The sequence below is a fragment of the Physcomitrium patens genome, chromosome 3 (genome assembly GCF_059467195.1).
Source record: "Physcomitrium patens ecotype Gransden chromosome 3, ASM5946719v1, whole genome shotgun sequence".
NCBI lineage: Eukaryota > Viridiplantae > Streptophyta > Bryopsida > Funariales > Funariaceae > Physcomitrium > Physcomitrium patens.
In genome coordinates, this window is record NC_143412.1 from 25761847 (window position 1) to 25788193 (window position 26347).

At 35.9% G+C, this 26347-nt stretch overlaps 2 protein-coding genes across 5 annotated transcripts; both read right to left on the bottom strand.

Annotated features, from left to right (window-relative positions):
• Positions 1–3356: 3356 nt before the first annotated feature.
• On the bottom strand, positions 3357–6109 carry LOC112280711 (protein VACUOLELESS GAMETOPHYTES). The gene is made up of 2 exons (XM_024516534.3): positions 4811–6109; positions 3357–4355 (listed from the first exon to the last, which is right to left on the bottom strand). The coding sequence occupies exons 1-2, from the start codon at positions 5529–5531 to the stop codon at positions 4237–4239; spliced, it is 840 nt and encodes a 279-aa protein (XP_024372302.1). The 5' UTR covers positions 5532–6109; the 3' UTR covers positions 3357–4236.
• A 5780-nt stretch (positions 6110–11889) lies between these two features.
• Positions 11890–14854, bottom strand: LOC112280072 (calcium-dependent protein kinase 34). Of its 4 annotated transcripts, none has more exons than XM_024515072.3 (2): positions 14793–14854; positions 11890–13892 (listed from the first exon to the last, which is right to left on the bottom strand). In XM_024515072.3, the coding sequence occupies exon 2, from the start codon at positions 13824–13826 to the stop codon at positions 12177–12179; it is 1650 nt and encodes a 549-aa protein (XP_024370840.1). In that variant the 5' UTR covers positions 13827–13892; positions 14793–14854; the 3' UTR covers positions 11890–12176. The 4 variants fall into 4 exon arrangements, with proteins under 4 accessions (XP_024370840.1, XP_024370837.1, XP_024370839.1 ...); XM_024515069.2 differs by having other exon boundaries at positions 14580–14854; XM_024515071.3 differs by having other exon boundaries at positions 14564–14854.
• Positions 14855–26347: the final 11493 nt, after the last annotated feature.

Consider the following 26347-nt stretch of genomic DNA (forward strand, 5'->3'; position numbering starts at 1 on the left):
AAAATATAAGCTCAAATGCCACGAAATTTATATGTATAGCTTTTTAACACAAAATTTTACATTCTCCAAAAAGTTTGAGCCAAAAATTTGTTCGAAAACTCAAGTTATGGCTTCAACCATTACTACAAACAAACCCGCTTACTTACTGCTTTTGATTTGGAAGTGTCGCCTTCAACTCCTTACAACTCCTTCATATGAACTCCAAAAGCAATAATTCTTTCATTAAAGATGTAGGCCTTGAAATCGCCGTTCCAGTTGCACCTTTCGATCTTCAAAAGCTGCTGTAAAACTCCTCATACTCTCAAAAGAGTAACAGTATGTCTTAAATAAACACCTTAACTTCAAACGGTTATAACTTTTTCACCTTAATTCCAAATCCTCTAATTTTTGTACACAAATTGTTCTCCAAATTATAAACTTTACAACCTTAACTTCTAATTTCCAAATTCTTCCTTTAAAGTCGCCAAAACCCTTCTTAAGGTCGCGGGCAGCCTTCTCAAAGTCCATTGGGCATGGTATTCGACCAATAGGGATGAAGTTCCCCATTCCTTGCCTTCATCCGACCATGCCTTGCTTTCATCCCTCCCAATTAGCTTCCTACTAGTTTAGATTTTCATCCTTAGGTTTCCACCTTTTTCCAAGGTTTCATACTAAACATTTAGGTCATATATATATATATATATATATATATATATTAATGTCAAAATCAAAAGAAATAAAGAAACAAAATAAAGTTTTTTATACCAACTCCTTTTAATTTAATCTACTAGCCACTCTAACATACATCTAGATTTATCAACATATAATATGTTTTAGCTAATTTTTACATACTGTAAGCATTTACAGTATGACAACGTTGTTGCAGACTAAACTAGCTGGATTATCGAAGGAGGCTAATAATTTAGTGCAGACCAATATGCCAGTTTTAGCGACAACACCTTTGGAGATACCTTTGAAATCGACAGAAGAATGGCAGAAGATGTTGGAGGAGCGTGACAACCAAATTGCCCGACATGAGTCTCAGGTACATGAATTGGGTTTGTTGAATGAAGATCTGACGATGTGTTTGGATGGACAACCCTCGAACACTGAGGTAGATGACGAAGATGTAAAGAGGAGACGGTCATCAATTCAAAGGGTGGTAAGCCAACGCCATTGATTGAAGAAGCCAATGCTGCTATGTCTTTATAAACTGAGGCTAAATAATGTTTGTGAGGATGCTGCACAGATACGTGTAGGGCTATCTAGAATAGGTAAATAAACTTTGTGGTAACTTACTGGTTGGTTATTGATAACCTTAAGAATTAGACTGATGGTTAGGCAGTTTAGTTAGTAACAATAGGTTGTTAGTTGAATAAATGGTTAAGAATTCAAAGGGTCATAACCTTTGGAATCCGGTGGCTGACGGATCATCTTTTTGGTAGGATAAAAAGGTTAAGGAAAGAGAGAACGGGGCCAGACTATGAGAGTTGTAAGCTGAGAGCCAGACTGTGAGAGTCGTAAGCCGGGGCAAGCTTGGTGCTACCTCTTTTTGTTTCTTTGTTGTTGACGAGTAATGGATACTTTCTGAATACTGAGAAGTTATTTTGAAGTGCCAGACTGTGAAAGTCATAATTTCGTCTAATGAATTGAGAAACTGAATACAATAGGTAAGCTGGAGATCAGTAATTGAATATATCTAAACCACAAAGAGAGTAAATGGGAGATGAACGGATAAGAATATGGAAGTATTATTGAATTGATAGTCGTAGAATGGATTATGGATTGAATTAAGATGGAAGTAATAAGCCTTGGTGTTTTGTAGTTTGATAATTGATTTCAGATTGCTAGAGTACAATCAATTGTGACACTAACAGACCCAATTCATATAACCAGTCTTTCCCCGTGTTTGAACCCACCTCTATTAGTTCAATTGCTTTGGTATATTGAAGCTTGAACACATCGAGAACAACATTTTGGCATCGCAAAAAAAAGCTTAACTTCTTGTAGAAATCTTTAAAATTTTGATCTTATTCCATCAAACTTCTTAAGCATTTTAATCTTTATTTTATTTATAATTGTAATATTAAGGCATTTTAGATTTACTTGTAAGATTAATCTCATTACTTCTTTTAATTGCACAAATACTTGGCATAGACATTGGACCTCATTGTTGACTTCTTTCATATAAGTATGAATAATACTTTTATGGTTGACATTTATAATACATGATTTTTTGCCCTAAGCACATTCATCAACTTGTAAAAGTTTCCAATCTATTCTCACTTCTATTAAGTGTAGCATCTGTAATTTATTTTTATTTATTTTTATTTTACTTTTTCATCTCTATAATAAAAAGCTTTAACAAATCTATAAGTTAAATTAGGAGAAGGTAATTTCTATTCTTTAATATTATATAAAAAAATTTACAAAGAAAAATAGTCAAATTTACAAGACATGGGCCTAATTTGAAAGGCAAATTTCAACATGTATGCCACATGGCCAACAAAAACATGTGGCTAATTTGTAAAGCAAATGTTCAAAATGTGCCAAATATGATCGATTTATTGGCCAAGTTTTCAACCTATCAATCACCTTCAAACACTCAAGAAGACAAATCCATACTTATAAAGCTTCTAAGAAGCCTCTCTTCAAGGTATTATTAAATTTACTTACTTCTACTTACTTCAATATAACTCTTCTTATCTTCAATAAAATTATTATGTCTGTAACATTATTATTATTTTCCAACATATACTAATGTTGCATTAAAACATATATTTAGAAATTTTATTTGTACATGCTATAGCTTACATTTTGTATTTCTAAAAAGAATTCTTGTAACCATTTTCAATTTATTCTTTCAATTTTTTTTTTATTGCTCTTAGATTGTCTTATAGTCAAAATGTGCAATAAAAAATAAAAATTCTATGTTATTGATATTATTATAAAATTTCTTAGATGCATTATGAATAACATTTTTTTAATACAAATAGATTCTAAATTATGTTGATTAGATTTTAATAAATATGAAATATAAAAAATAATATATATATATATATATATATATATCTACAATTTAATTGGTTATGAAAAGACATTTATATCCATGTGTTCTAAAAAGTGTCTTAAGAATAGATATCCTATGGAGATTATTAATCTACTTGATAGATTTAAGTAGAAGCTAAACTCTTTTGCATTATTTGGCTATTCATCAATCCCATCTACCATCCAAGCTCATTTGGAACAAGCTTAGAGACTAAACCACATATATTCTATTCTTATGTACTTAAATAGATACTAGAAAAAGAATTCTACAAACACAAGTAACTATTATTTAGATTTTAATATACACATTTTAATATCAACTCTTAAGATAAAAATAACAATATTATAATATCTTTAGATTTAAATGATAAATATATACATGTAAATTCGTTTCTGCCTCTGTTGTTATGAAATCAAAATTCATAACATAAATGGAACTAATTCTTTTAGCTCTAAAACAGAAACCTAAATCCTAAAATAGTACACCCTTGAATTTTAGCCCTAATTTCCAAAAACTACAAAGAAATCACCTTTATGAACAATATTATTAATCATGCTTCCATTCAACCAGTGACGAAAGGATCTAACCTCAAACCCATTGACTGAGCACTAATACCACATCCATCTAAATCCTGGTTCAGAGGTGATGGCAGAGATCCAATTGCTTGATATAAATAGGACTGCAGGCCCCTGGAGCACAAACCCATGCATTGGATCCATCCACGCGGGACATGCACCGACAGTCATTTACAGCCCATTTACACAATCAAGCTGGTGGAAGTTCATCCCCCAACTCAATCTTGCTGTGACTGAAATTCCCCAGCTCACTCTCATTTCTACCTACACTTAATGCATGAGTCCTCATTCTTGTCCTGGTCCACAATCCTGCATTGAAGGTCCCTGAGGAAGTGCTCTGCTACGCCGCTGAGAATGTTGTGCTGTGGGGATGGATGGTCTACTACGGGACTCGTTTGTACATGGAATACACACACTCCTCACTATTCGAAAGCAGTTGGAGGCCTTGCAAGAGAGAGATATGCCTTCTCCCACTTGAGGGTATATCCTTGAGGAATGCTTTTAAGGGGGTGATGACTCTGCCCTCTTCGCAATCATGTGCTCCCCAGGGTACGTTGTGTTTTTGAAGCCTCCTTCACTTGCGTCTGCTCTCAAATTCTTCTGATTTTCTTCTACTCCATGTTTTGGATCAGCTCACACAGAACTACTCTTCGCACCATCATCTTTACGGATAATGTGCACTCCGTAAGCGGTAAGCTTAAATTTTGGAGCGGTATTACAGCCGTGCAGTGGCGCTGCTTCTCCCTCCGCACCTGTCATCAGAAATTAAGCGTTGCGAACAAATTACTTCCAACGTAAACCCCAGCGTAATAAATTTAAGGTTAGTCGCCAAAAGACATGCCCCTCGAAAAGACAGCTGACTTCATGTTTCTGCATCTTAACGAGGAAAATTTCAAATCGCTATGTCAGGGATCTAAACAAAAATTTGGCGGTACAGAAATACTGTGCAGCAGCTGAGGTTTGTCAAAACACAGATGCTCCACGATTCAGACCTCGCTGCTCGTGCACTCCCTCTAGAAAGGCTACCGAAGGAAACCTCAGCTGCAGTTGCTTGGTTCCTACTTCACTTGAATTTCTATGCAATGTCGAAACCCTACCAGAAGCATTCGAGTGCCCGCAAAATTGAATTTTGTATGTAACCTATATTAGCGTGATTCACAAGATACTGTAATTCAAAATGTAATTGTTCCAAGTAAGAAGTACGAACCTAAGGAGGAATCTGGTGCGAACAAAGATTTCAAGCACTTGGGATGGATGTTGAAGTTGCACTTGTCGCATCGGAAGCCTAGCCCCCCCCCGAACTCGAGACACATATCGCAAACGTAGCTCTTGCCGTGGTAAGTGCGGTACCCACAGCTAGAGAGGCGGTGCGGATGTACCGGGCAAAGCGGGTCAGGGGGAAGCATTGCACATGATGGGTGCAGATCAAACTTGCAGTTGGTGCAGTGGTAGACCCACCCCTGCGTAGGCATGCGCTCGCCGCAAAGGTCGCACTGGAGGCGCCCAGGTGGATATGGCGACTTGATGAGCAACTTCAGCGGGATCGGGTGGAGATAAGTGAAGATCTTCGCCCGTAACTTGGCACATCGAGCATGCACGTCGAAGTCGCAAGCCTCGCACCGGTAGCTCCACTCGCAGTCCGCCAGGGAATTCCTGCACCCGTCACACTTCTTTTTGGAGCTTGCGTGGTAGTTCGCGGGCATCAACGTAAGCGGGTGCGGGTGAGTGCAGCTCCGCAGCGTTGGCTGCAAGGTGCAGCACGCTGGGTGCAGATCATATTTGCATGCCTTGCAATGGTAAGTCGGCCCTTCTCCGAATTTGAAACACAGATCGCACACGAAGTCGCGGGATGCGTAAGGCGGCGAGCTGTGGAGCACGAGAGGAGTCTTCGGATGCAAAGTGCACGTCAGCTTGGCATCCATCGCCATCAAGTGCACATGTCTCCCTTGAACCTTACCACTCGTAAGTATACCTCACCCAGAACCGGGACTATTGGATCCACTTCCTGGTCGAAGCAACAGCACCAAACACCAGCGCCACTTGGCGATCCTCACTGACACTTGCAACTCATTCCCAATTTCAATCAGTCGCTGCACCTGATCGATCCTCGGTGCAACAACACTCCTCCAGTTCCAGGCGTGGCTTCTGATGGGCCGACGACCGCGAAATCGCTGTACGCGAAATCCAATCCCTGCAAACACCTATGGCACCCGGGGATTCTACAGACTAACGATTACCAGCGAAAACCAAAACCTTGTTTTCGACGAGCGACGCGGCGGATGCCGAGCCTTGCGACGAGGCGCCGCAGCGAGGAATCAGGCGGAAAACCACGAAGAGGTGTGATCGACAACCACGTCAAACCGAAATGGTGCAGAATTTGGAAAGCCCTTGGACAGGAGACAGGTTGGTGATTGGTACAACAACCGGGAGAAGATGATATGCCGCGGGGAGGAGGGGGGAGGTCCAGGAAATTGGGCTCCCAGCACCAGCACCAGCAGCAACAGTAGCAGTGTTTGCGGTAGCGTGTGTGTGGGATGGGGGGAAGTGGTGCCAGGTTCCCCCCTTAGTCGGCGGGATAGTTCCTTTCCTGCATCGCCACTTCCACGTCATCCCTGCCACGCTGGCATCGCCGGTTCTTGGGTGTCCCCACCTAGTCCAACGTGGCCACCCCATCAAACTGCCCCACATGTGTTTCCCTTTTCTAACATTAATTTATATTTTTACTCTAGACACATGTATTCTCATACTCCTTCAAAAGATTCATCCATCCATCAAAGATTCTTGTAGAGTGTGATGGAAGACTCTATGGGAGTGTGATAAAATGTTACATTCTTATCCACTCACTCTCAATAAATGAGTTTCCCTATTGTTATTATTGGGCACTAGTGGAGGGCAGATTTACCCAACTAGGGTTTGATTTTGACCAGTCAACAGAGACCTAATATGAGCCACATCTGTAAAATACAGTGCACAATTCCCTTGCTTTGCAATGCATGATGAGTATCATATCCCAATTTGCAAACACATGGCCACAAATCAACATTGTACAACAATTGCTGGGGACTGTGAATTTTGTTGGTGCAAAGTCAAATGCAACATGATGATGATGACACATGGAGAAAAAGCATGTTAAATGTAGCAATGTTTTGTTCTTCATTGTTTGAGTGTTTGTTGAATTGAATAACAATGCCAACCCTTTTATGTTGGGTGTTGTTAATGCCACCACAGTTTTTGTTATTCTCACTGCACCCACACTCAATATTATTACTATTAGTATTATTTAATTCTAATCCAATTTTTGTTAGTATTTCTAATATTATATCTATGTGTATATATATATATATATATATATATATATACATTCAAATTAATATTGACTTTTTTTTTCTTCCTCTTGGTAATATTTTTGGCATATTGATACCTTAAATTCATTAATGTCTTCATTTCAAACTTTTATTCTTTGACTTAGATTTTAAATATGATTTTTGTCTCAATAGTATAACTATTTATTTACGCATTATGTATAGTTGGTGTTTGTATTATATATTAATTTTTTATTCATTGAGACAATACAAATAGTGAATTGCTAATGTCATATCTCCAATTGATATTGCTATATCCACATGATCTCTACGTGACTTAAATTGACTAAAAAGCACACCTCTACAATTAGGACGCATTTGAGAGTCCATTATTTAATTTCAATATTGACTCAAAAATAGAATTTTAAAAAATAGAAATCAAATTAAAAAAATCAGATTAAAAAAATTATAAGGAAAATATTATGTTTTTACAGAAATTACTTGCAATTTTTTATTTTTATAATTATTTTTTTGTTGTAAAATATTCACTGTTTCCATCTACAATTTTAAATTTTAACCAAATAAAACTACTTAATTCAGTTTGTACAAATAACTATATCACTTATAACTAAAAACATTTGTTGATATAATAAAATACTTAATTTTTTGTAATCTATGTATTAAGAAGCAACTATTGCTTGATGAATTTTTATAAATTTATAGCGTAGTATTTTGATTTTTTTCTGATATTCTTTGATAATATGCAATTAATACATCTAACATCAATTATTCTAATACTAATGCTTTTCGCATTTTTTTTTTTTTTTTTTTTTTTTTCCACAAATTCTTCTATAATAAGACTTTGAAGTTACAATTAAAAAAATTCTCTTCTGAGATTAGTTCTTAACTTATTCAAAAATCAATTAAAATTGTTATTTTTCTGTTTTCGTTTTGACTGTAAAAATTAATTACATAATCTATAATTATTAAAAGTAGAACAAGAAAGAAAAAGAAAAATTCAAATTTAACAAACTTTCTACTGATTTTTACAATTAAATTTAATTTTTGTGTATTTTTTACCCAATATTAATTTATTAATAAATTTTAAATTATGGTGTTTGGATTTGGAAGCCAACTAATTTTTGTCACCTCTAATGTATATATTTTTTTAACTATCAAGAATTTTATGAGATGAAAATAGTTTGTATAACATTTTAAAATTCAAGATAGAAAATCCTTCCTTATCTAAAATATCATTCATGTATTAAACTTTACAAAGAATATGTTGTTTATTATCCAAATTACACATGTTGATAATATTATTTTTCTCTTTATCATAGATGTTTTATTATTTCAATAATTTTTCATAATTATTGATATAAAATAAGATATTTTGGATTCTAAAAATTAGTAAACTATTCTCTTTAGAGATTGGTATTGATTCAACCTTCCAAAATAACATTGTTACAAAATTAACCAAATCTTTAAATTTACCTTCACATAGCACTACCACTTCAATCAGTTCAAATTTTTTTCTTTGATTTACAAGGAAAATTGTAAGATGGTTATCAGACTACCTCCTTTTAAATTTTAAAGTTTGTTATGTATTGGAATTTTTTAAAAAATATCATTTAAAAACCTTTACTGAAAACATTATTAAAGAACCATAAAACTCACTTCTTTATGTACACATACATTTACACAATCCTATGCAAATTTCTTTTTGTATTAGGAGATTTTTCTATTATTTTTTATTCAAAATAAGTATTCTTAATAAAATTATATCTATTTTTTTTTTTAAAGAGAAATCAACTCTTCATTAAACTATTATGACATACACAATATTTGTAGGATCAAATTGGTTTAAACAATTCAAATATCATGCATTGATTGCAAAAGTCTTTATATAAATGTAAACAAACACCAATATTTACTTCAAGCAAACACATTTGATTTATATAATTCTTTGTATTTATACTGATTTTATTCTTTTTACTTATAATTTCTAGTACTTCTCACATGACAAGGCTTTTTTATTTAATAAATTTCTATAATTAAATAAAAACGATATTCAATATTTTTTGGATATTTAAGTTTATTGAGATCAAAAAGTTATGATCTTTATTTTGTGTTAAAACAAACCTGTTTATACTATTGTTAATTAATTACAATTATTTGGCATAATGTGTGGCCAATTTAAAACCTGGCCACTAGATTACATTTTATAATTTCACTTGTTTGAATTTTAAAAAATAGAATAGAATAGAATAAAATAAAATACAATGACCCAATTTGTTATTTTTTTTTATTTAGATCTTATTATATATTTTTATATATGATAACATAAAATTTATTTATGAATAACTTTTTTATTTTATAAGAAGATAAAATTGTATATTTGAAACTCTTTCATATACTTGGATTAGATTAAAAATTTAAATCAAAATTTTTTAAAATAATTTTTTAAATCAAAAAAACTACAAACTTAGTCCACATCTAATACATACAGCCTAAAATTTAGTCCACATTATTAAAAATAAATAAAATAAATAATACAATATAATGTATTCAAATTCCATTGCTTCATTTGGTATTACACAATTTTAGAACTTAATAATATTTTCTAATCAATTGGTATTGAGATATAACATCTATAAAAGAATAGTGAATAAGTAATTTGTTTTTAGTGTTGTTGTATAAAAAAGAAAAAGAAATATATGGTAATAATTTGAGTCAATACAATAAATGCAGACAAAAGATACAATAAAAAACATATATTTTGTTATTTGTCTAAATTTATCTAAATACAATACAATAAGAAATAAATGTATAGTAATGATTTGAGTCAATTTTGCAACATAGATATTTATATTAAAGAACAAGTTCTTGTCTTTGTGGTGAATTGGACCAAGTGGTTTATGTCCATAATTGTGGTGAATTTATAAAATTTGTACAGTTGTGTTGTAAAAAAAAAAACTAAGGATATTGAAAAGTGTGAATCTAATGGCAAACCATTTGATTTTATATGATAAAGGAGTGGTTTTTACTTTGGCTCTTTGTCTCTACATCCTTTATATTAGTCTTTATTGGACAAACAATAGAAATTATTTTATTGATTAAAAATGAACCAATTTTTTTTTTTAAAAAAAAAAAAAATTAGTAAAGAGTTGCATGGAGATAATAATACTATTGTGATAGTAGATGGGAGTTCATTAAATTTGGAAAATTATTATCTTTCATCAAGGGAGAAGGAAAAAAACAAAACAAAACAAAACAACAAAACAACAAAACAAAAAGTTCAAATAAAATACATTAAGTGTTCATAACTTTGAAACACTGCAATAATATAAATGGAAACTGAGATGTAATTTATATATATAATTGAAAGGTATATTATAAATTGTTGAAGCATAATTATGCTTTTATAATTGAAGCATACTTTGAAAACTTTTAAGTAATGTGTAATATGAATAGAAAGCAATGATGTGCTCAATTACTAAGTTTTTCTTTATAAAAAGAGTCGATATGGTATATAGTATGATATAAGGACCGCATCTAATGTATGTAATATTACAAAAAGTCATATACAATAGGTAAATATAGTATAAATGCACAATGAGCCACATTGATGTATAGTTTGTACCATAAAATAGTACTAATTGCATATAAATGTGAAAACACCACTATTTCAACTTTCTTTTAGAATGTGTCAATAGTGTACATTACTTTACATTCATTGTCTTGGAAATCATTATTTTTTGCATCAAATAATGCATTGACCTTATACAGCAACCCAATGTGGTGAATAGTAAAGTTACTGAAAGTGAGCATTTGTGAGATGGGTACCACACTGCCCGGTATAGACAAGATTGAAATGAAAGAAGCGGCTCCTCTGTAAGTTGGGTTGACATGTTTGTTTTGAAAGAGAGAGAGCGTAAGCAAGCAAGGAAAACAAGTTCTAAAGGAGGATTTCACCAGCCGGACTTTTCTACGCCATGCTCCTCCAGCAAGCACAAACACTTAGGTGGGATCACTGCCGAACAAATTCCCAAGGAAGCGAGGAAATCTATAACGGAGGTTGAGGAGCGGCCATGGTGCCGCAGTGGTCCTCAACATGGAGCTCATTTCGGAAGCACTGCCACTTGAGTCGACAGTAACAGTAACCACCAGATTCCCCTAAGACAACCCCCTTATGGATCAGCCGAGCAACACGCAAGCTGGAATAGAAACCCACCCACCCACAGAACCTACACCCACTTGGACATGGGCAACAAAGAAGAGTCCGAGGTGCCGTTTCTAGCTACTCTTGCTCCCACTGGAATGCCAGTGGATGCTCCACGATCGCATCGCAAGGCTCAGTATTTTGTGGCACCGCCATCTCGGGATCTGAGTTGCTCTTTTAGGAATGACTACTGGAGACTCGTCAGGCTGCGTCTACAGTAGCGATGAGTAGTTCGACAAGTTGACGAGCACTTGTTCAACGGTATCCTCGTGTCTGAGGAATCCATATGCTTGCTACTACTTTCAGACCACTAGAGATGCATTGCATTCTGGGCCTCTTCATGTGGACAGTGGAGCACATGGAGAATCTTTGATCATTACCCCATAGAGAGAACCATATTGAGAAGTCCTTGAAATGCTCCACTGCGGAGGCTGAATGAAGGCTTCAGTGCCTTGACATAGGTCTATGACCTAGAGTCAATAAATCCATTTTTCAGTGGCGGGCCGCTCCCAAGCAAAGCTATTAGCGAAGCTTTCTATTTGCTCCATAAGTTGCAAGAGTTACTAGAAAACTTGACAGAAAACGTAGTTTAGGGTCGGGGATTACGCAGTCCGCGTTTTCTATGTAGTCGGAAGCTCTAAGAATTTCAAAATCCGACAATGGATCATGTGACATGTTAGAAGTCAAAGATCCTTGGATGAGACAATCTAATCGCACGACCTAAACATATAACTTGCGGGCCTGAACCGAGTGAGTCGAGAGTACATCAAAGTCATAGTTCATCTTTTAAAATGAAAACATTTGAGATCCAACCGAAGCCATCCTACGAGAACTCCACAAGATCACAGGCACTGTACACCCCCCAGGCAATGCTTTCATTCTACTACACGTTATGCAAACCCTGTTGGAATAGCTTTTCCATTGGAAAGGCCTAGAGTCCATTGTTCGAGACAAAGGAGGGCATGAACAATACCGAACCTGAATCTGAAAGCTAACAACAACTACTGTTGCCTTGCCAAACCCGTCGTCAAATTGGCAACCAGGAGCTACTACCTGTGTCTGGGCTTGTTCACCGTTCCTCCGTTTTCAGCGCCAGGATTGCCCTTGCGCATCATGGCTACGAACTCGTCGTAGTCTATTCTTCCGTCGTTGTCTGTGTCCACCTCGCTGATGATCTCTTGGATGGTCTCAGGATCTCCCATTCCATTCTTCTCCATTGCTTCCTGAAGCTCGTCGATGGTGATATACCCGCTATTGTCCGTGTCGAAATGCATGAATGCTGCCCAAAGGTGATCCTCTTTCTCCGTCTTGTTCATGTGCATTGTTGCCGATATGAACTCGTTGAAGTCGATCTTGCCGTTTCCATCGACATCTGCAGCTTCCATTAGTTTCCTGATGTCCGATTCATTAAGTTTTGAGCCCTGCTTCAGCAACCCTTCCTTAAGCTCCTCGAACGTCACCGTGCCGCTGTTGTCTGTATCTATGGATTTGAACATCTCCCTCAACCCCACGATCTCTTCCTCCGACAGACTCTCTGCAATCACCTTCAGCGCCAGCTTTTTCATCTTGTTGGCGGCTGAGAAATTTTTCAGTCTGGTCAACACCGCATTGTCGAGTGGCACGTCTGGAGCATCACCATCTTCCTTCATCCATGGATGGTTCAACACCTGCTGTGCCGTCAGACGTATCTTCACGTTAGGGTTTAGCATTTTCCTCACCAAATCCTTAGCCCCGTTGGAGATTTTCGGCCATGGATCGTTCTCGAAGTCTATGTGCCCTTTGAGCACAGCGTCAAAGATACCCTGCTCAGTTTCAGCCCAGAAGGGGGGTACACCACACAGCAGAATGTACACAATCACGCCTGCACTCCAAACATCAGCTTCAGGACCATAACTTCTCTTCAAAACTTCAGGGGCCACGTAATACGCACTTCCAACAATATCCTGGAACACATCTCCTGGCTTAAAGAAAGTTGACAGACCGAAGTCTGTGGCCTTCAGAGGCGCATCCTCAGCCTTGCTGGCCAACAGAAAATTCTCTGGCTTGAGATCCCGATGGAAGACCCCTAATGAGTGGCATCTGTGCACCACATTGACGATGACTCTGCACATATCGGCAGCGGCGCGCTCACTGTAATGCCCCTTGGCAATGATGCGATCGAAGAGCTCGCCACCTGCACAGAGCTCCATCACAAGATGCACGGAATGCTTGTCCTCGAACACATCCTTTAACACCACGATATTGGGTGTCCCCGACAGGTGATGCATAATCTGAACCTCCCGCTTAACATCCTCGATATCCTCCTTACTGGTCAGTTTCCGTTTGGCGATGCTCTTGCACGCGTACGCCTCATTCGTCATCTTGTCAGTACACAAGTAAGTCACTCCGAACTGCCCTCGGCCAAGCTCCCGTCCCAGGATGTAAGATTGACGAATATCTGACAGCGGCTTACCCAAAACACCGGATACTGACCTCGATGCTGGCTTCGGCCTCGGCAGAGCAGCGGGCGCAGAGGTGGATCGTTCTCCGGCCTGAGCACCACTGCTTGGCTTTCCGCCATAGTTGTTTGCGCCAACGCTACCACCCTGTCTCGTCTTTGGATTGACGCTATCATTCTTCTCTCGGGTGTCTTGAGACCCGACTCCCTGATTCACCTGCCGAGTGGACTTCCTCGATCCCCTCGAACTAGTGTTCCCCATGTCGCTGATCCAAGTTAATCAACTCACAGAAATCTCCTCGGGGAGGATTATATCACTTGCAAAACCCTGTAGAGTATCAACGTTCAAGTCAATGAATGCTAAGATACATGAATGCAGTTCGAAAACCAAACATTATTCAACTTGCGGCGTTTATCTCTGTAACCACTCAGATGGTGAGCGAAATTAGAATACTATAAATGGTTGTTACCAGAAGGCACTGAACAAATGCTCAACATACAAGAACCTTGAGCCTAAGAATAGAGTTTACAAAGCAAGTAAGGGCAGGAAGGACTGAGATGGGCTACAATGATGGTTGAGGAGCAGAGCGCCTAATGTCTGTTGAATTCATTTCAAATCAAAACATATAGATGACTTCCTCAAATAAGATCGCAATACCAATTGTTCTAGCAGAAATGACCTTTGTGAGGGGCTTACTACCAAAAACAGTCGACCCAGAAGCTAGCAGCGACAGGTTTACATTATCTAGACATTTGTCCTTGGAAATAGATCAGAACTCGCTGGAAAATCGCACGGATGCGGAGCCTAGCGTCATAAGTGACCGTGGACAGTACTCAAAATCACAACCCAAGGATACCGACATTCGTCGTCAGCGAAGAAATGACCCCACATTTCAGAGAAGAACAAATCTTGCAAGACCATAACTCTAAGACATCCCTTTGAAAGCGGACCTCACGAGTTAGTGCTCAGGTGATCCAAAATTTCATCGCAAACTACACCTAGAAGGTACGGCACCTCAAATCCTCTCCTTCACGTCGTCATGACATAGGCCAGAGCAGAAGCGAGGAATGGGCAGGGACGAGCGCAACCCTTCAATGCTCCAACGTTGCTCCAAAACCAAGCTTGCAGCCCGTTCACATTTTCAGAGGCGGAATCGAATAAAACCAGAGGAAACAATGTACAAATATCGCGAGGCGCAAAAGCGTAAGAAACGAGATCCGGTCTTACGCGAGGCCCTTCCAAGTTGGAATCTCAGATCGCAGTTCGCTGGGCTCCAGAATGATGAGGAGGAGAAGGAGGGGGAGATGCAGGAGGAGGCGCAGCATCACGTAGCCAGTAGCAGCCAGCACCCGCAGCCAGCCAGCCAGGGCAGCGCAGCGAAGGGCAGGGCAGGCCTGGGGTGGGGTGGGCACGAGGCGGGCATGCGGTGTGGAGGAGGGCATGGACCGACGGAGACCTCTCCCCGCTGTGCGACATCCGTCCAGGATAAGGACGGAATTCGTCCACTTTCATCCGGAAATCCAACACTGAGAGCAGAGGGAAGAAAGAAGAGGGAGAGAGGGGGGGGGGGGGGGGTCGCCAACTCTGAGAAACGGCTGCCTGCGTGGGAATAGAAGTGGCAGGAGTTGGAGGAGGTTGGAGGAGGAGGGTCCGACGGATGCGCCCTCAATCCCGGGCTCGGCCACATGGGGGATGGGATGGGATGGCCCATCCCCCGATCCTCCCCTTTCATCCCCTTCCCTTCCAAACCACACTGTTCATTCATTCTCTCTTCATCCACTCCACGAATCCTTCCTTCCTTCCTTCCTTCCTTCCTTCCATCCACCTGGAGCAAGCTGGCCGTGTTCCCAAGCCAGCCTTGTTTTGTTTGTTTTGTTTTGTTTTGTTTTGATGTCTCCCCCCTCCTCCTCCTTAAATTTCACAAACCCCTCCACATTTCTTCAATAATGAATGGTAATTAAGTTGCTTTGCTACCGTCTGCACCATTTCAAAATCACACTGAACAATGCCAGCTTTTGTAGAGAGAAGAAATGGCCACTCATATTTCTGGTCGCGACCAATGGGAGGCGACCAGACAAGATGGACTTGGAGATGCATGCAAGGCTAGGATTCCACCATGCCCGGGCAACATCTTGAGAGCAAGCAGCCTCAGCAACGAAAATAGCTCCATATGTAGATGAAAAATACTTGCAATGCATAAAACAATATGTAGTTCAATTCTAGACAGGTGCACCCTAATACTTACCGAGATAGTTCAAGCAGTCAATTTTATATTAAAGTAGATCAGCATAGAAACCTTGATTTTCCTATAATCTTATTGGACGGCACAAGATTTGTGCTAAGCCTATTTCTTATCGCTATATATGTAGAAGGACTCTTCTTTTTGGAAAAAAACTATGTCATGAGTTCTTTTCAGCCATTGATTGCTTCAATGTATATTGAATATTGTACCCAACCAAATTGATGTTGGTAAGGTCATAGTGCAGATTTCAGTGTACTAAATCAAAACTTGGAATAAAGAGCAATACTAGTAGGGTTTTGAAGCGGATTGGTTGCAAGTAAAACCATTGCTTCTCCTCATCATCAAATAATATCACACAATAAGGCCTTGTGAACTTGGCCCAAACTTTGCCTTGCTTCTCATGCCTTTTTTTTTTTTTTGTGATACAAAATGACATCACCAACATTGAATGTTTTGGTGTACATGACCTTTATTTTTTGTTGTATCCCTCTTTCTATAAACATTGAATTCTATTGATATTATCATGAGCATGGATGTACAATTGATTGTGATGTTGAAGTAGACCATTGAGCCAAGCATGGAGATCAAAAGACTTGATTATCACCAAGGTTGAATCTATTAGTACAATTGGTAAATAAGATTTTTGTCCATACAATATTTTGAAGGGCAAGAATCCCATGCATGAGTGAATACTTATACAATAAGCAAACACAATAGTATGCAATATTGTATATCAATATTTATCATAATTACTATTCTTCTTGATCAATAAGCAAAGCATGAAATTAAATCTTTTTGTCAATTCATTATATTGGAGAACATAAGAAGATATAGTTGTAGATTTGGTGCATAGATGAATGGCTGGGATGTCCATTAACACATTGCAAAATTCAACTTCCATTAAAAAATTAATATCTCAATGGGATTACTATGCCACATCATAATGTAATCAAAGAAGAATTGAGATACTTTTTTTCATTCTTTTAATTCTAGTATGTAGACCTCTATCCATTTTGTAAGGTAACATGTAGCTAATACTACAAAGATAGATAAAATAAGACTAAATTCTCTCTAAGATCCAAAATCCTTCTAATCTATAATAACATAAATTCCATCACAACATAGGATAGAGTAGACCAAAACAAAATTAATAGAATAAAGCATAATAGAATAATAAAAGGTCAAACAAAGCAAAAGAGAATAGAATAGAACAAAGTAGAAAAAAATAAAAATCAAACTTAACTAAGAAAAAGAGACCAAAGCCATATTTGACTAAATATCCAAATAGCCTTTGCTAGACTTATTTATACTTTATTCAATCATTTTAGAACTTTCTAGAATATCTTTATTGGTGGATCCTACTAAAATAACCACCTCTTTTAGAATCTTCATAATAGTAGATCCTACTTAAATTATTGTCTTATGTTCATCTAAAATATTTTATAGTAGATTCTATATAAACTACCAATTTAACTCTAATTCTAGAAACTTCTCAAAAATGGCTCCAATTACATATTTCTATGAGTCAAAAATATAAATGTCTTATTATAATGGAATTGAAAGTGTTTGCCTTTGTATACTCCTCCTTTATGCATTCCAATTAACTGTCATAATAATTCAATTCAACATAGAATCATTAATTTTTCAAAGCTTTTTATATTATAAAAAAATAAATATAATTATAATTTATTACATATATATATATATATATATATATATATATGCCTTGAAGATCTTTGGAGCACTAATTGAATCATAAATGAATACGCGATGTATCTATTCATATGAGGAGAGATGTCTAGTATCATTTCTATAGGCCCTTATTATGAGAGTATGTTAGGTAGAAATTGAGAGGCACTAAGATCTGTCAAATTTTAATATGCTAAAAATACAATTCAAAAAGAAAACATAATTAAGGTCATTGAACATGGAATAGGACTTGGGCGTTATGAACTTTGCTTGAATAAGGACATCCATGTTTGTAGGCAATTATCTAAACTTATATTTAATTATACAATGGTGAAATTAGAGAAATAATGCTTAGCGTACAAGACATCCAATAGGCTCGTAAGACTTTGTCAATGCTTGAAATGAAGTATGATCCTTTCAATAACAAATTTTAAATCATACAAAAATGGTTTAAAGTATTTAATGGCAATAACGATTATAAGTCCTTCCTTGTCACTAATCCCATAGATTTTTATAACCTTGAAAAGGTGTCAAAAAATATAACCAATGATATATTAGTTAAGTATCACACCTATTGTATTTTAACTTATATTTATTTGTAATGTGAATGGAAGATGAAAGTAGTAGTAGGTGAAAAACAAAGCTATATATAAATTATATTTCATCCATTTGAAGACATCTTGGTTTGATAAGCTCAATGAAAAGATGATATGTTTTTTTTTATCAACTTGTAGAGAAGAACGGCCTTAATTTCAAATTCTTTCATAAAATATTTATACTAACTAATAAGGCCTAAAAAATATTGAATATACTTGATATTGATTAAGATGGAAAATTATTGAACAGCTTAGATTTTGGATTGAATCAAGGCAAAGGCTAACAATAAAAACTACATAACCTAGATATGTAATTTTGGAGACACCTATCATATATTTTTTGGCTTTATGCTTGAGTCTTGTTGTTTGAATCTATTTAAAGATAGATTTGAGATTAATGAAATAAAATGAAAAAAATAAAAATAAGAATCATAAGAGTATAAATTAATATCATCAATATATATTAATGCACTTTACTACTATAACTTCTCCAACACCATATTCATTAAGTGTTAAAAAGTATAAGTCACATTAGACAAACTCATAGATATCTTATTAAAATAAAAGAGGCCTTACTGATAGACAAAGTGAAATAGAACTAGTCTATTTTAAGAATCTAAGACTCTTCTAATCCACAAAAATATAAAATCTCATCACAAAATAAGACAAAATAGATTAGAATAAAATTAAACATAACTAAATAGAATAAGACACAAAAGATAAAACTATGCAAATGGAAATAGAATAAAACAAAATTGAATAGGAAGATGCAAAACCAAACTTTACTAAGAGAAAAGGTTTAAAGCCATACTTCATGAGATGTCTTGAAAGACCCTGGTTAGTCTTATTTATACTTTATTCTACCACCTTAGACTTTTTAGAATGTTCTTAGATGATGGATCCTATTAAAATAATCACCTGTAATTATTTTTAGAAGATTCTATAGTAGATCCACCTAGATAACTATCATAAGTCTTTTTTAGAATATTTTATGGTGGGCCCTATTTAGATAATTATCCTAAACTCTTTTTAGAATTTTCTACGATGGATCTTGCTTGATTCACTAATCTAACTCCAATTCTAAAAACTTCCATAACTTTGTAAACATGGTTCTAATTATCTATTCCTATGTGTCAATAATACAAATATCTTATTTATACCCTGTTATAATTAATTTTCCTCTACTAATGTAAAACATCCTCATTTTGCTCTAGATGGTATTTTTAAATTATTTCTTAGTAATTGGTGAGGTTCTATGCAAATCCTCACGTTGCATCGTGGATGGAATAACATTTTCAAAGAACTTTGTATTAAAGTTGTAGACATTCATTGCCATAGTAAAGGTAGCGATGCTCCAAAATGCTATCTATTTCATATTTTTATTGATTATCAATTACAACTGGTGGTGGCAATGGTTGATGTCAATTTGAAAGTACTTTGGCTTGATATAAAATTTCTTCAGTTACAAAATATAGAAGACTAGATAGATCCAAATATGTAATAGAAGCTTGAAGCAGTATGAGACATCAAAAATCATTATAGAAATGTAAAAAGGTCTAAGCCGCCAAGGTGCTAATTTACAAATTTGGGCTGATGTAACAAGTAGCAAATTAGCATTGGAGAATAATACTTGATCATCCTCTTGTAAGGTCATATGTTGCCGATGGTTATCCGCATACTGCTTTTGTCAATTCTATATTATAAAAAAGTAGTGCCATGCCTCTTATAAGGCTATTGTAAGTTGTTGTATAAATTTCTTTGTTATTAGGTTGTTGGTGTCAATGGAATGATAGGAAATTACTAGCATAATTGGATGTTGATTGATATTAAAGAAAAATGGTGAATGATCAATACTTGCTTAATTACTATCATTATAAGCAAACTCCCAGGGCATCAAGTATTCATCCCAATCATTACAATGAACTATTACAATTATTCGTAGCATATTTTTTAAGGTTCAATTTACACACTCTATTTGTCTATCTGTTTAGAAATAGAAGCTTGTAGACATGATAAGTTGTATATCGAGTAACTTAAATGAGGCTTGCCTAAAACTTCCTATAAAGCATAGATTTTGATCAGAAATAATGACTTGAGGTAATCTATAGTGACAAAAGATAATATCAAAGAAGACTTGTATAAGCATTGAGGCATCAATATCCAAGCGCATCATGACCAAGTAAAATTTCTTCTAGAGTCGATCCACAAAGACAACAACCACGGTATGATTACGAGACGTTTACAGAAAATATGTAATGAGATCCATAGTCATCTGCTTTCAACATGTTGTAGGTAGCAAAATTAGTTACAATAATCCAAAAGATATTATATTGTGTACTTTATTAAGTTGACATGACTTGCAAGAGTGTACAAAAGTTCAAACATCATGATTCAAACCTACCCAAAATCATGTCCTTGAAATCCTTTCTAGAGTCTTTTCTCACCTCAGATGTCTAGATATTGACATATGATGTCCTTCCTGAAATATATGCATCCGAAATATAGCATTGTCAAGTACATAAATCTACCTCTTAAAATAGAGCAAACCATCATTAAGACTATAATCTTGATATTATGTATGGCCCACCTTTAGTCAATTGTTAACCATCTTAAAATAAGCATCTTAATGCATAGCTTCCTTCCATTCTCCCTCTTTGGTTAAATTTGAAATGACACTACTAATGGTAGCAACTTCTGCCTTGTTTCTTGATTTGTCCTTCAAGTCAAGTTTTTGTAATAAGTTATTTAGTATAGTATATTGTCACCCTTGCTTATACTCAAGCTAAATATCAAAAAGCTACAACTGTTCTTTCCAACAATAATGTCATGATTTCATATTTTTTAGATGGAAATTGTGTAGCAAGGATCAATGGTCAGTCCAAACAACCACTAGCTTCTCCAACAGATAATGTTGCCACATCTTTATAGTGTGTACAATTGCTAATTGCTCTTGATCATGTATAGAGTAATTGCACATTGTCCTTCTAAGCTTCCATGATTCATTCGCTATAAGTTGAAGGTCCCTATCAAACTCTTGTTGAAGGACTGTTCCAATAAAAAAGTTGAAAGCATCAATGTCAAGGATATAAGGAAGTTTAAAATCATACAGTTGTAATATTGGAGCAGTAATGAGTGCCTCCTTCAATCTATCAAACGCGCTCTGCTACTCTTATTTTCATTTAAATAGGACATCCTTCTCCTATAGGTTTGTTAATGAGGTAGCAATTTGTGCAAATTGCTAAACAAAGTGGCAATAATATCTAACAAGGCCTAAAAATGAGTAAACTTTAAAAACATGCTTAGAGGTTGGCTAATCTTCTATTATTTTTATCTTATCTTGTTCAATATGCATACCTTTGGAGGACACCATATGCCCTAAAATGCTGACTTCTGACCTCCAAAGTTCATATCTTGATTGCTTATAATAGAAGTGACTATCTTATAGCTAACGCAACACTTCTCATAGGCGTTCTTTATGCTCTTCAAGGATTTTATTATATACGAGAATATTATCAATAAAGACAACTACAAACTTTTCCAAAAGATATCAAAATAATTTGTTCATGTGATCCATGAAAGAGGTTGGAGCATTGGTGAAGCCAAAACGTAAAATCAACCATTCAAAATGTCCATAGCATTATCGTATTGTAACATGACTATATGATGAAAATATAAATGAAAAAGATGTTATTAATATTTAGTCATCTTAGATGTTAGAAACAGTGGCCAATTCAAGTGCCAATATTTAGGGTCAACTAATGTCATTCCACCGGCATCATCAAACTAACTACCCTCTGTACCAATGGGACAACCAGGATTGTTCCAACCCTACATGGAACAAGCCTAGTAGGTATATACTGGTGGAGACATCTAATATGCATGATGGGAGTATACGAAGACCTTTTTGTTGTTTCCATTGCAAACAAGTTGGTCATTATGCCAATGAATGTTCCAATTCCAAAGCCAATGATAATTACGCGTTAGTGTGTAGAAATTGCAAGCAGTCAAGGCATACTTATCAACAATGTAATGCTCTGTGCAATTTCAATAAACGGGATCAGTAGATCCAAAGCCAAAGAAAAATTAAGGAGATAAATCAAGGTCCTCAAGATTCTCTAATAAATCGGATGGAATGAGTCCGAGCCGTTCTTACCAAGAATTGGCAAAAGGAGAAATGACCAATTCAATATTCGGGTGACTCTGATGTGAAGGACTAATTTGACCTAGTTACGGGGACATCCAATCCAAGTCCTGGTATGGGCTTCTTATCCAGTATGAGACTAGACTTGGTTGGGCAACTCAATGAGATCCCAAATACGGAGGCTTCGGTTTCTTTTCAAGCTATTCCGTTGTCGTGTTGTAACACGGCTATATGGTAAAAATACAAAGGAAGAAGATTTTTATTAATATTTAGTCATCTTGAATGTAAGTAGTAGCGGCCAATTCCAGTGCCAATATTCAGGGGCTAGTTACTGTCACCTCATCGCAGTCAATCGAGGCATACTTACTAGTAATGAAATGCTTCATTTAATTCCAATAACAAGAGTCAGCAAAAGGGCAGAGGACTAATTCAACATTGAGTGAGCTTGATGTGAAGGGCCAATCTGATCCAATTACGGAGACGTCCAACTCAGGTCCTATTATGGTCTCTCATCCAATATGAGACCTGACTCGATTGACAATCCAATGAAGTCTCAATACGGAGACTTTGGCTCCATTATAAGCTATTCCGTCAATTGGACCAATTTGGGAGATCTAAGGCAAGAGGATTGGACCGCATGGGGGGGAAAAGCTCCGTCGGCCAGACCAATTCAAAAAAGACTGAGGCGGAAGAATTAGAGGATAAACAGATGGAGGGATTTTGGAGGGAAGATCGGAGAACCGAATTAGGGGCAAACTTGTGAAGGGATTTTAGAAAGGATTTCTTGTTGTTTGGATCAGGATTGGATTTTGAAGGATTTTCAAAGCGAGTGATGTTCTCTGTGATTTTAGATCTTTGAGGAATAAAACCAATTTACAAATTTTTAGATTTTGTGATTTTTGTAGCATTTTTATGGATAAAAATTTAGAGACTTATTGGTATACTTGTTGTGAATGTATACAAGAGGTTTGAGGTCAATCGAATGGAAAGATCAATACATATGAAGGTTTTGTGAGCTAAGGTCTCAGGATTTAGGGTTTTAAAGACCAGTAAGGTTTTCTTAGATATCTAGCAATCTGCCAATTGGTTTGGAGAGATTTTAGGTTTTATCAGCAGAAGACTTGAATTTCTATATGCAAGTAAAATTTGGAAGCAATGGAATGGTGGAAAAAAGAGATATCGGTACTGGAAGTTTGGCATCAGATTGGAGAAGGAGAGGCTGGCCGACATCAGAGTGGAATTTTGAGGTCATCAACTAATTAGACCTTTTGTTGCAAATTTTCTTTTACCTTCCACAACCAGGTGCCCGGTGCATTTTTAAGTAAGACTTCACATAATACGGCATTTGTGGTGAATCTAACGTAAAAGTTTGAGGTAGGAGGTATTAAAATTTGTTTATATTCATTCTTATTTTTAGAGAGAATGAGATTAAAAATTTTGAGGGAATTTCAAGTTGAGTTTCTTCTAATAGACAAGGTGTATACATGGATCCATCCATTGCTAGTATGTTTCAAGCCTTATCATTATCTATGCAGCAACAGCAAAGCAATGATCGCAAGGAAGCTTTAGCAACCAAAGCATTACAAGCAGTGGTCAATAAAATTGATCAATTTGATGGAAGGGATATTTCAAGTTATTTAAGATGTTATGTTCAAGAAATGGAATTAAATCAGATTTTTGAAAAGAAGATGGTTGAATTGTTTGGACTTGCCATGATACCGGAGATAAGAGAACATATTACATCGATTATGGATCATTATGGAAATTCATGGGAGATTTTTTTGCAAGCATTAAAAGATAAATATTTTTTAGAGGACACTGATCGTATTACTAAGAAACTATTTCTAGAATGGATTGAGTGGCCTAATAAGAATTTACAAGCAACAGAGATACTAAAGGAATTTGAGAGGCAATACTCTCAATTATCGAAGGTAGAAAAATTGACATTAGAGCCAAACAAGGTTGAATTATTTCTCCAAGTTCTTGATGGAGAATTACAAGGGAAATTAGAGTTGCTTCTTGAAGACAAAGAAGAAGATGAAGGATTGACAATAAAGTGAAAAAATGTTGAAAGTGTGGTGGGTTTGCTTGCAAAAAGAGAAAGGAGGAAGGATAGGAGTAATATTCCAAAAGCAGTATAAGCACCTAAAATTCCAGTACATACAACACAACCAACAATGCCTATTGTTCAACCTTTAATATCCTTATCTGAGAAAGGAGAGATGGGGATTGAAGAAATTATACGTGGAATGTGAGATCTTTAAATCAAATTAGCAAGACTTGAAGAAAATACTTCTACAAATAATTTGAAGAATGTTTCAAAACAAGGATATGTACAAAGATGTATCTAGTGTGATGATGTTTCACATACTAGGAAGGATTGCAATGAATTTAATAATATGATATAGCAAGGAGTTATTTGTTGGAAAGATGGAAAGATTGCATTAAAGGATACAGAGGATCTCCTTTAAACCAATTTTGGCAAAGGAGGTATGAGAGCATTGGTTCAAGATTACTTAATAGAACATGAAATAGCAACACAAGAGAGTGCAAGTTATGGTGCTAGAGTAGATGATGACTTTGGTGGAAGTATAGAAACTAGTAAATTTTGGGCTTTTGTCATTTCTACAATGTAAAAAAGAAAAATGCCTCGAGAAGCATTATTGAGGACTGCAGCTACAATACGAGGTGCAACAGGTTGGGACGATCCTGTTGAATCTCTTTCAATTCATGCATATATTGCTAAGAACCAACATAAAGCTTTGATGGAAGAAAAGAGACGAGGAAATTTTGATGATACAAGAGAAGGAAATTCTTCTAAGAGACAAACTCGAGGAGACAAGGCTCGTGAGGCGGCTTCAAAAGAATTGTCTATAAAGGATACTTTAGCATCATTTGAAGAAAAAGCAAAGGAGACAAAAGAAAAGGATAAATCGATTGCTTATAAGCTACTTTTTGACATTGAAGCAGCAACAGATTTAAAAGGGATGTTGGAAGAACATATATTAAATGCTAAAGTGGAATTTATATTGAAAGAAATTCTAGAAATTGCAAAGAAGGAGTTTCATGATGTTATCATTGACAGCATTAAACGAAAGAAATAACTAATCAGTGAAGCTGGAATGAGCCATGCTATTGATCCAAGAATATATAAAGATGACGAAGAAGTTGATAATGGTTACAAGCATTCAACAAAGAAAAAAAATGGGTATAATTAACGAGTACATTTTGAAGATTATAGTAATAAGGACATAGAAGCTTCCAGCCATTATACTCGAAAGCATTGGGCAAGGGCAACTAGTGAAGTATTGGTGAAGGTAGGAGATATAGAAGAACCAATTGTTGCTTTGGTTGATCATGGTTCTGAAATCAATCTTATGTCTAAGGATCTTTATAAGAAGCAAAAATGGCCAATTGATCTAGAACATGGATGGGCAATATGAGCACCTAATAACACATGGGGTGAATTATATGCAGCTTGTTCAGATGTCAAAGTTTGAATTGGAGATATTGCGATAGAACAACATTTCTTTGTTTAAGATACAACGTCTTATTCAGTGATTTTAGGACAACCTTATATTATGGCAACACGGATGGAAATAAAAATATTTGACGATGGTTTTGCTTATGCAAGGGTACGTAGTGAAGATGGGAGGAAAGGTGTATATTTTCTAACAATAACTCCTAATCATGAGCAAAATCAAGATAGGTTGCGAGAGAAACCTTTGCCAAGGGTTGTTGGAGAATTTAAGGTTTTTGAAGAAGTACCACTATAAAGTGGGATTATAGAGGTACAAAAGAAGAGGTACTCTCGCGAGATGTAGGTGCCTTTATTGCTAGTTTTATTGGTATTTTAGACAATGGAAATATTATGTATAAGCAGGTTGATGAACTTTAAAGAAAAGAAAGAAAAAGATTATATAGTATTGAAAAGGAATTACGCAAATTAGGGACAGTAGAAGATGATGAAAGGATTTCTGGTGTTTATGAAGAAAATAGATTGGAGGATTCTTTGGATCTAATTACGTCTATTAGATTAGGAGATAATGACAAGATTGTGGAAATTCATTTGAAGGAGGTTTATACTATACTAGAATCTTTTCGAGTACCAAAA